Source organism: Notothenia rossii (assembly GCF_949606895.1).
Source record: "Notothenia rossii genome assembly, chromosome: 4".
NCBI lineage: Eukaryota > Metazoa > Chordata > Actinopteri > Perciformes > Nototheniidae > Notothenia > Notothenia rossii.
The window spans coordinates 65,949,191-65,961,440 of NC_136902.1; the positions used below are offsets into that span (position 1 = coordinate 65,949,191).

Below are 12,250 nucleotides of genomic sequence, written 5' to 3' on the forward strand. Positions count from 1 at the left end.
GTTAGTTAGTTAGTTAGTTAGTTAGATTAGTTATTGTTATTACAACGTGACTTCATATTACAACGTGACTTCTCTATTATTTAACAACTCTTTTTATTGGGGTCTTTTATTTTGGGTTAAGTAGATTGTCAGAATAAGTGAGAAATGGATTTAACTTCTGTTAGACAGCTATCATGCTGAATCAGTTGTCCCTCCCCCTGGTGCCAGGACAAACAGATCCATCTCTAGGCTCAGCAGCCCTGTCCCCCCATAAGTGTTATATTTTCACAGCTCAGTGTCAGTAAATATTGTGCAGTTAGTTTTGGACTACAAGATAGATGCAAGCCTGTACAGGCAGAGGCGTCAATTGGGTATGGCAAGGTATGGCAGCTGCCACACCTTGGCTCCAGGGGAAAATGTAAATGTTCGTTTTTAAAAAATAAATTTATGGAATTACTCTGTGTCAATTTGTATTGATTATTCTATTATTTAATACATATAAATTAAATACAAATGAAAATCAGAACAACACAATCGATTTCTCTAGTCTAGATATTATCTTTCCCAATACTTATCGTAACGTATCCCCCCTCCCTATCTTGAAATGTGGTATCTCCTGACGAGAAGCCGCCGGAGGTCAGAGCGGGTCATGTTATCGCGGTTTTTTTTATTTTTCGGCTAAGCTAATTAACTAAAATGAAAAGAAAGCAAAGAACTTTAGAATCTTTTTTTATCAAAAAAAAGGCAGGTGAAGGTGATGGCTCCAATGTTGCCCCAGCAGCAGAGGGAGAAGGACCAGGTAGTGAAGGTGGGATTCAAGCTGTTAACTGTTAGCCACCCAGCACCTGCGCCGGGGATGCAGATGCTAACAGGGAGACGGAGACTACATGCATGGAGGCTGAGAACTCGTCCACACCGACTTCTCGAATTGAATCCGAGTCTGAGTCCCCACCAATTTCTCAGATTGAAAGAGCTGGATCAGACGTGGACAGCGATAAGGAAGGTCAAGGCCCGGGTGCAGCAGCAGTAGCAGCCTCTGGGTCAACTGGAGCAGAGAAGAAGGATATTAGTGGATGTAAAACAGACGGACTCAGGCGTCCTCGTTTGACCCACTTCCCAACTAGAAATGGAAGACGCTTTAATGTCAGTGTGTATCAGGAATATGACTGGGTTGAATATTCTGCGCAAGAAGATGCAGTTTATTGCTTTGCATGCCGTCATTTTGGAGGAGCCTCAACTTTAACAGGTGACAGGCATGGACTGCGTGTGTTCATAGACACTGGATACACATGTTGGAAGAACATGAAAAAAAATCTCCGGGATCATCAAGGGAGCAGTAGACACAATTGTGCTGCATTAGCGTGGTCTAACTTTAAGGCTGTGATCAGCGGACATAAGGAATCCATCGCAAGTCGGATTGACGCAAACAGGACAGATGAGGTGCAGGAGAACCGGGCTCACGTCAAATCCTTGTTCAAAATCACGTCATTTCTGGGAAGACAGGCCCTCCCTCTCCGTGGCCACAACGAGAGAGATGAGGATGAAAATAAAGGAAATTTCCTTGAACTTTTGGACGTTATTGCAACAGATGACAGGAACGTGAAAAGCAAACAGGAACGCAGGTATGCGCACTATTCTTCCCCAGAAGCCCAGAATGATATGGTGAGAGTTATTGGGGGAAATATCAGAAGTATAATCATAAATGAAGTAGGAGAAGCACGGTACTTTTCAGTGTTAGTGGATGAAACGAAAGACCTGTCTAAGAAGGAGCAGCTGGCCATTTTGATCCGTTATGTACATGACGGGATTATAAAGGAAAGAGCCATTGGAACCTATCACATGAAGGACCTGACAGCTGAATCCCTGGCCCAGAAAATAATAAAGGAATTATCGAGTTTAGATATTCAGCTGTGTGTTGCACAATGCTACGATGGTGCAAGTGTTATGCGGGGTAATGTGCGTAATGTGCGTAATGTGGTAATGTACTGAATTGATTGATTGACGTGCGTAGTTAAGTGTTTGTGTCCATAGTTACTTGCGCTAGCGGGATGTGAGTGAGGCTGCATTTGAAAAAGTTCAAATTTTCCTAACCACACAGAAAAGCTACATAGCAGACTTGTCACTTTTGTTATGATTATTTGCTGGGCATGTATATTGATTGATACTGTAGTTAAGTCATGTGACTAGTAACCTTGCCATACCTTAGCTTTGGCTGAATTGACGCCACTGTGTACAGGTAGTTATTTAAAGCATAAATGAGTCGATTGGGTTCTGGAGGTGTGGTTAAAGCAATTGTGCTTGGTTGGCGTGGCCTGGGCCTGGTGATGGGGCCCAATGTGATATATTTTCATGGGGCCCAAAATCCCTGGTGTGTATGGCCAGAGGGCAGGACCTATAAACACATGTACTAACCATTAGCATATTTCCATCCCCTGAAGACAAGGAATGTGTCATAGTAGAAATTTGCAGCCCAATGAAAGAAGGAAGCATAAAGCTTGTATATTTATATAACCCGTGTAAAAATCTTCACATTGAAACTTTACAGACAATAGCAGGGACAAGTCATAGAAGGGAAGTGTGGTGTGGTGATTTTAATGCTCACAACAGCCTACAGGGGAAGCATTCAAACAGACAGTAATGGGGATGTTGGATGATGGACAAAAAACAAGAATAGACTTGAATAGGGGGACACAATCATGTTTGGACCTCACACTTGTGACGGATAGTTTAGTTAAATCGTGTGAATGTAATGTAAAAGTGACTGTACCATAGGAAGTGATCATTACCCAGTTTTCACTATCATCAACACAAACGTATGTAGACAGGAAGGGAGTGTATTTACCAGGTGATGCTTTGGTAAAGCAGACAGAAATGTAGACTTTGCTGTAAGGAATCAGCACAATTGTAAAATAAAATAAAAAATAAAATATTACAGTAATAATGTACTTGCATTGTGTGGGTGTAAGGGTGTAACTTTGGTTTGAGAAGTGGGGGGGACACAAAACAGGGGGTCCTCTGCAATGAAACATTTTCTCAATTTAATTCCATTTCCTGCCTTTCTACAAATATATTAGGGATTATAGTGTTAACAAATCCAAGAAAAATGTGTAGTGTGTATATAATGAGTGTGCACACTTATCTAGTATCCTATCCATGTATACCTGTTTTATTTGTGATGACCTCACATCCTCTAGGCTACTAGTATATATTTCAATCATCAAAAATCCATTAGAATATGCTCACAAGCAATAACACATATTTGATCAACTCCTCTCTCCTATCTTTATCTTACCTAGTCTGCCTTCTTTCTTTTTATTTATGCATATTTTACTAATCACTCCCCTTTCAAACTGTGTTTTTTATTTTTGTACTGACCTATTGCACACAGTGGAATGATTTATTAACTCATTTTATATACAACTAATATTACATAGATGGAAATATTTGTTTACAAAGATGACCAAACCGTTTGAGACCCACTGAGATAACGTAGACTAAAGATTACAATCTAATAGTCCTTTACCTCCCTGAGCTGACCTTATCTCTCTCAGTCCCACAGGAGAGAGCTCTCCCTCTCCTTATTGTTGAAACAGCTTCTAATCTCCGTTAGCTCCGAGCTAGCACCAAATACTAACAACGTCTCTCTTTCTATCTCTCACACGCTCCTCCTCCTCCTCCTCCTCCTCCTCCTCCAGAGAGAGAGAGAATTTTATTTTTAGTTGTGCATTGTTATTTGTGCTTGAGAAACATTCCACTTGAACTTTATTTTAATAAACTTAGTAGTAATTATTGTCCTATATATTTTTTCAGATTTCACAGCTGCCTGGGCCTAGCAGCAACAAGAACCTCCATTTGTCCCTGCCCCCAGGTCAAGATCTACCGTGGCTCAAGGGCCTTCACCAGAGCCATCACTACCAAGGACCAGATGACCATCATCACTACAGTGGCCTCCATCTCCATCTGCCACAATATTAAGATACACCTCGGTACAAAGGCCTCCATCACAGCCATCACGATCAACCCAGCCAGCAAAGAAGTCTTGCCTAGCAGACGTACCTCCCACACGGCCACCAGCATCAACCTGGGACAATCACACCTACCTCCCTCCGACACAGCCACCAGCAGCCCATGCACCATCACCTACACAGCAGCCAGACCCCCTGTCCTGTAAGACAGACAAAGACCATGACACTGCTCCCCCTGTCTTTACATTTATAATGAATAGTTGGTTGAAAAAGTTCTGATATTGTAAATATTGAGATTTTACAGTTTCTTATGTTAACATAAATTGTTTGTTGAAAAAAAAAGTTCTAATGCTTAATTTGTATTTGTACACATCACATGAACCTTGGTATGGAATATGAAGTCATGAATCAGTCCTGATGTAACTTTTCTGTGGTGAAAGCAGAGGGATGGAACTATTTTACACATGAATAACATTTCATTTCACCTATATAGGCCTATAGTGTAATTCATATAATTATTTCACTACTTTTGTAAACCAAATCTAAAACGCCCCAAAAAATAGACGAGATGAGTAAATGTGTTTTCACAAGAGTTTTTAGGTTTTCCAAAAATCGGATTTCTCATTTTCAGCTAAGTGTCTCATAAGACAGTGCTCTAAGGTGAGTGACTTGCATCTCTAGCAAGACCAGAGAGTGTCCTGAATATTTCGATAACTAACATAATGGTGCCATGTTATAAGAAGTACATTTAAAAGGTGATTTAAGGAGACGTCTACATATCGAGAAAATATCCTTATACTCCAGAGGGTTAAGGAAAAGCGTAAGGCAATTGTATTTTTTATATATATATATATATTTTATATTGTTTGATTTATTGATTATATTCAAAGGAAAATTAATACTTGGTCCCCTGAATCTGGAATAATATACAATTTACAGCAAAGCCTAAACATTTCAGGAACTTTTCATCTACAGATTGCTTTGGTCTGGCTTTACTCTTCACTGATTGGTTACAGACACTTTAAACTTAGTGGCTATGGAAATCAGAAGGAGGGGCTCATTATCATATTAAAAAACTCCCGTTTTACGCGCGTATATTCGCGCGTATATTCGCGCGTTTTACGCGCGTAATACGGGCGTTTTTCGCGCGAATATACGCGCGTTTCTAGACGCGTAAAACGGGCGAATGGTCGCACTTTAGGCTTTCCATAGCTAAAGTTTAAGCACACGTCGGAGCGCGTTCTCTCCACCATCTCAGCAGCAGTGTGTTGCTGCATGTAGCAGCTGCGTGTGTGTAAACTGCCCCGCCCCCTCGCACACAGACGGGGTAGAGAGATCTCGTCTGATCGAAAATACATCATAGACGCATTTGTTTGTCTTTTTGCATATTAGAAACGAGTTGGCGACACTAAGACTGCGATATAATGTTTTTGTAGCAATAATACATAACATATATTTGTTAAATGTCTCAGGTACCGATAAAAAGACCAATAACGTTGGAGCTTAAAGAGCCTGTGACACGAGTTTCCCCCATCATCCAAACCCATCAATTTGAGTAAATATTGTCCCCTTGAAAACCGTTACTGAACTGATTTTGGATATTTGTACTTTGATAACCATTAATCTGCCCTTCAATGTTGACAATTTTCTAGATCTTCTCGGGGATTCTTCAAGTCCCGCCAAATTATGTGTGACGTCATTGCGGGCACAGCGCTCCTGCTGCACCGTTCAGGATCCCAGCATCTGCATGTAAACGCACGATGGGGCACACAGCAGCAAGCTCAGACAGCGATGACAGTTTAATTTTGAACCTGTCTGAGAGCTCATATGAAGCTGAAGGATCGGTTTGTGTTGTATCTGTTAGAAGTTTAGGAATTAGGTGCGTCAATATGGGCGATCATACGGTGATGTAGCCAATGGTGGACTGGGACTAAAAATCAGCCCGGGACTCTCGACCGGCCCACTTCGGTACCACTAGTAAATTGTCAACGGGAGGAGTGGGGGATGTGCTAGTGACTTATCCGACCGGCCCACTTCGGTACCGGCCCATCGGGATTCGTCCCGATGGCCAGTCCGCCACTGCACCCAGCCCAGCCCACGTAAACTGTCAACGTGGGGAGCCTCGCTGCGGGGAAACGGTGGACCTAGTGTCCCGATCGGAGTGGGAATAATAATAATAATAATAATAATAATAATCCGTGCATTTTATCCATTAATTTACCCAACATTGTGGTAAAAAAAAAACACACGTTTAATCCATGTTGGTGTACTACTACAACCAGTGGTGTAGTGGGGATGTTTTTACTGGGTGGACGGGAGACACTATGGACGCGCTCGTGAACTGTCAACGGGGGGGGGGCTTGGGGACCTCTGTGTCGCCTGTCAGTGCAACTTACATGATGCCGTTTAGACAATATAATAATAAAGGGCGGTGCCGGCTGTCAGCGAACCGATCCGGCCTTTCTGCGCGACTATCACTCAAATGCGGGACATAGTCTCAATGTGTGGGACGCGGGACAAATAATAAAAATGCTGTGTGTGCAGTCCCGCACAGTGCGGGACACCTGGTCACCCTACACACACAGTTCTGCCCCTCACACACACACGCTTCAAATCAAGTTGCATAAATGCTTGAGCTACGTTTTTATTATAATTACTGTGAAATCTGCCTATTAAGTTTTCGTCATTATTACAACAAACACACACTTGCAACTGATAACACTGGCAATGATTTTAGATGTATTAGACTATTAAAAAAAGAAATCATGCTTCAAATAAGTGGGGGTACGGCGTACCCCCGCGTCCAACGCCCACTACACCACTGACTGCAACTACAAAAAGCTAAGGTTTGTTTTCTCATCAGGAAATGCAGACCGGCTCAAACAAAAGATTTTTAAATCATCCTCCTCACGATCATTTAATGTATCATATGTTCGCCGAATTGACATGAAAGCACTAATAAATGTAGTTTCATCCACTTGAGTTTACAACTTGTTGGAGATTTGGAGGATGTTTAAAACCAACCTCGTCTCCGCGTGTCGTTTGATAAGCTGGGTAAATTCGTAAAAAGGAAGGGATTAAGAAACACCAGAATACAAGTGAAACAATAATCCTGCTTTAATGATACAAGGTAACAATACAAATACAAAGAAATCACGAAGCACTCTGCAGAGTACTCCGGGCTCAGGTTCTACCACGTGTGAGACAGGTCTCAGGAACGGCCGGTCAAAAACAAGAGCGCGAACCAAAGGAAAACACAGGCTTTCATACTAAAACACAGGAGGAGGTGTGTACGTGCTTTCCCCCAGAGGTCATCTTATTGGCAGAGACCAACACATGGCCTGTCGCACCCAATCAGTGCGACACAGCAGCTTGTAGCCAGCACACACACATCCCGTTTATGGCCCTTTGTCCCTGAGTCCATCTTCCCCCCTTCAGGTTACCACACACAAGTTAAAAGTATGTTTTAATATATAGTTTTTACAGTTGGCTAAATATGTACGTAATACATGTTAATTACTTTCATATCAATATTAACGAGGAACACATTACCTATGCTCTTAAGCAGTATTAGAGATGCTTTTCAAATAGTCAAACTTCACACAGGCCTAATATAGAGAACACACTCATTAGTCCTACCGCCTTTCCATTTGTTTGAGCCATCGTTCACATCTTTACTTCAAATAAAAGGTTTCACATTGTATATTTCCAGCTTCCTTTACACATACTGTTATTATTAATACAAAGTAACCAACCACACATATCTATTGAAAACAAGTCGATTTCCCTGATAATTGACATGCTGAAACTCTTCGGAATGTGTCCCCTCCCCCAGCTCTCTCGTCCCTGTCATAAAAGCTGCTTCCATTTCATATAGAATAAGAAAACATGTTTAAGCTAATTTCTCCACAATGTTTGTAGCCATTTAGTACCCGCACATGAAAGAATAAGAACAGAGGTATAGTTGACCAGTAATCATGTAGCACATATATTTACTGCAATGAAAACACACACACATTTGCTCCAAGCATGTGTAACGCACACCCTTCTTTTACGAGGGAAACATTCCAGCGTCTTGGCACTATCCCCAAATAAGGGTGTCCCCTGCTCACATCTCTCTCTAAACACAAGGACTTCACCTCAATATATTGGGGGAGGGAAAAGATACTTTGTCCCTTCTAATTTAACACACATGAATATATACAAGGTGACATTAAAAGGAATACACCAGATTGAACTTTCCTGCCATACCACGTTACTTTAATACTTCAAATAATTCAAATAATCCTTCAAACTACAAAAATAATCGATTTGTTTTTATATCACATCCGACGGGAGGAAATTCAGCAGCTCTCACTACCGATTTTTTATCCTAATTTAATCATCATCTTCACCACGATCATTTATGTTTATGTTCGCCGAATTGACATGAAAGCACTGAGAAATATGAATATACTGTAGTCAACTTCATTAAAACGTTATTAACGTGCCTAAACTCAGTAATTCACCATTTCTACGCATGGCAACACACTTTGTCCGTGTTTGGCTCTCTCACCGCACAGTGAAGCGTTCCCGTATTGACGTCACTTCCGGCTTCCCCCAAAACCTCAAAATGAGTCGAAGGAATTTTCCCGCGATGTTTGAAATTATTGATATTTATCGGAACGGTATCGCTTTTTCTTTTTTAAACTGACGGTTTGAGATTACTAGTAGCCCACTATTTCATTGCACAACAGTTGTTGGGTTCGTGTCACAGGCTCTTTAACGGCGCGTAAAACATACGTGAGGACGTCACCAACGAATCGACAACTGAATTAGTTGGCAACTAATTTGGTAATCGATTTTAATCGATTAAGTTGATTAGTTGTTGCACCCCTAGTTGCAGGCTCGTAGAAAAAGTTTAGATTTGAGTCCTTGACTGCAAAACCGACAGGCAATAGCTTATTCATGATACACTTTAAGTTATTACAGAAGCTTAAATAGTCACATTTTTACTTTAATTCTCCAGTTACCAACACTTTTGACATAAAGTGCCTGCTAGCATGACCGACCACGATTACAACTTAAAAGTTCTCTGTGAGGCGTGTGACGACTCAGATATTGAGGACATGGAAGCGGACAACTCTAAGGGACACAAAATAAATTGGGATCACACACCAACTAAAGAACCGAGTCCAAAGAAATCAAAGGTTCATGGCGAAACACAAATGGCAGAGGATAGCAGCAGCACCATTCTCCAGGCAATATAAGTCTTATCCGGAAAAATGGATGAACAGACAGAGCTGTTAAAAAACGCATTGAAGCAAACACTGAAGCAGCTATAGAAAATAAGAAAGACATTTCTGCTCTTCAGAAAAAGTTTGATGATCTTCTGAAAGATAACACTTTACTAAGTAATTCTGGCGAGGAGCAAGCCCGCTACAAACGGAGGTGGAATCTGAGGATGAATGGTCTGCCTGAAAAAGAAGGAGAAAACACAAGAGAAGCTGTGATCGGGATACTCACAAGAGTTGTTCCGCTGTCTGTTGAAAAGCTGCGTGACTCAGTAGACACTGTCCATCGGCTGGGTGTGAAGGGTAATGCAGCTACTTCCAACAACACACCGCGGTCAATCATCATTCAGTTCGGGATGAGGACTGTTCGTGACGAGATCTGGAAAAAGTCCAAAGATGCGAGAGTCTGCAGCGAGAAAAATGCGCATTCCTTTGCGCATTTTCTTAAGGATTCTATCTTTGCTCTTTCAATGTTATCGTTCATATCCTTAAATGCTAGGGGGCTAAAAAACAATGTGAAACGTAAGGCAATTTTTATTTTTTGTAAGGAACAAAAGGCAAATTGTGTTTTTCTGTAAGAAACTCATTCTGCAGGGGCAGACACTAAGTTCTGGAAAGTACAATGGACAACCTTTTTTTCAGCCATGGAACATCACATTCGGCTGGAGTGATGATTTTATTTAACAGGTTACCTGGAAATATAATTGACCACAGGAGTGATACAAACGGTCATTGGCTAATGGTTGTGACTGATGTTAATGGGACTAATTACATACTGGTGTGTGTTTATGGATATAACAGAAAGATTAAAAACAATAATTTTCTTTCAATCTTGTGCCAAAAATTAGAGTAATGGAAAGTACTTTATATGACTGATAAGATTATAATCGGAGGGGATTTTAATGTAGTTCCTGATGAGTGGTTAGATCGTCTTCCTTTAAGGGGACATTGTCATACAGTAATTGTAATGATTCTATTATTTACTTGGCCTCTAAACTTAATTTAACTGATGCTCTCCCTCTCCTTGTTTTGGAAACAGCTTTTAATATCCGTTAAGCTAACCCGATGCTAACAACAACAATGCAAATAGTGAGTTTGGTAGAAATATACTGTAGGCCTATAGGCTAATAGTAAAGTTATTCAGCCATATTTATTGAAGATTTTACATTATAAATATTCCCCAAAAGTATTCAAAAGCATATTCTTCCAAACTCCTTGCTGTAGTGTGATACTATTGATGTGTGTAGTGAGTTTGGTAATAATAAGCTGTATAAAAGTGATTGAATATGTATTCTCTTTTTTCGGAGTTGCACTTTGCAGACGGTCCCTGAGCACTCGTTTCTTCTCCGGCTGCGGATATAGACCAATGTAATGTGTCCAGCTCGGAGGACGGCGTGTATTTGCTTTTTTTGGATCAAAATGTGATTGTAGTTCGTTGTCAGCCTTACCACGGTACTTAGGAGACGTCATTTGTGTCTGAATAACGCTTTGCTCATGAGTTATTGATCCGTGAAATCAGAATCTCCCAATATCGTTCCAACTTTACTGAACTAAGCCAGAAGACCGTCTCATTTCGTAGACCCCTCGGTTTGCTGTTCCTTCACTTTATTTTTATATACATTTATTTTTGGACGAAAACTTAGCGTGAGGAAAGGCAAGTGTGGCGTGAGTGCGTGAGATATGGGTTAATTGCGTGACTCTCACGCTCAATGCGTGAGTGTTGGCAGCCCTGTGCTTTATTTATGTCTGTATGAAGTTGTTGTGAGTGTGGAGGGAGCAGCTACAGGTTAGCTTAGCCTAATCGATCAGTGCACTACGAAGCCAGTGCTAGACAGTGAACTGTCAACGGGGGGAGCCCCGCCGGTCATTATAGGCCGATATTCACTCTTAATAGTTTGATCAGTGCTCCCTATAAAGGCCGACCAGGAGAGCTGGATCTGATCGATATGGACATAGACGCGAGTGAAGTATAACCGGACGCGAGAGAGAGATCAGTTCAGCTGCTGAGTCTGAAGGACACTCATACCCATTCATTTACTATGGCGGTCAATTCTGACCGAAAACATCATGGGTGTTTCACTGTTGAATAAATCACTAAAAAGTCACTCGGTCACTTTTGACCCGAAATGCAAGAGAAGGGGTAATTACTTAAGTATGATTTAGAACGGGTGCAAAGTTTCACGATCTGTAGCATGTTAATAGCTTATTAGAAGACATATCTTCATATCTTTAATGTGATGAAAAATCATTGTAGTACATTAAGGCACATTAAGAATAATGAATACAATGGTAAAAGGTACATTTACTCAAGTACTGTACCATCTTTTGGCCTACTTTTGTTGAGTATTTCCATTTAACTTTATACTACTCCACATGAGAAATATATTACTTTTTGATCCACTTCATTTAGTGACACCTTTAGTGGCGTTTCAGATACAGATTTGAGCAAATGGATCATATAAAAAGCTTTAACACATTATTGAAGATTTAATCTGTGGTTTCCATAACTTCTGGCATCTTATCTACAAGAAGAACCATTTGGTCTCTTTTCATTTCATATGTTCAAATGAATAAATTCCTCACCTGAAATCAAAGATTAGATCAGTGGTACAGTAACATGTAGTGAAGTACATTTACTCAACTATTGTACCCAAGACAATTTGGAGAGAATTGTACTTTGTACTTTACTTGAGTATTTTCATTATATGCTACTTTATACTTTTACTCCACTACATTTTAGAAGCCAATAGTGTACTTTCATGCTTCCCTGCATTTATCTGATAGCTTTAGTAACTTTAAAGATACAGATGATTAACTATTACAATATATAAATCAACTAATAAATACAAACAATTCTAAGTTAAAATAGTACTCAACAGCACCACCTTTACCAGCTGGGATAAACACATTCAATAAATAGCCCAAAACTAATACTGTATATATGATTCTGAAATGGGTCATTGCACACAACACAATCTTTTATTTTTAGTACTTCAAGTACATTTTGAAGCCAATACTTTTGTACTTTTTATT

The 12,250-nt window shown here is 40.4% G+C and overlaps 1 protein-coding gene across 1 annotated transcript; it reads left to right on the forward strand.

Annotated features, from left to right (window-relative positions):
* Window positions 1-870: 870 nt before the first annotated feature.
* Window positions 871-4,172, forward strand: LOC307034880 (uncharacterized protein; the record flags this gene model as incomplete). Its single annotated transcript, XM_079673807.1, has 3 exons — window positions 871-1,005; window positions 1,357-1,601; window positions 3,790-4,172. The coding sequence occupies 3 exons, from the start codon at window positions 871-873 to the stop codon at window positions 4,148-4,150; spliced, it is 741 nt and encodes a 246-aa protein (XP_079529933.1). The 3' UTR covers window positions 4,151-4,172.
* Window positions 4,173-12,250: the final 8,078 nt, after the last annotated feature.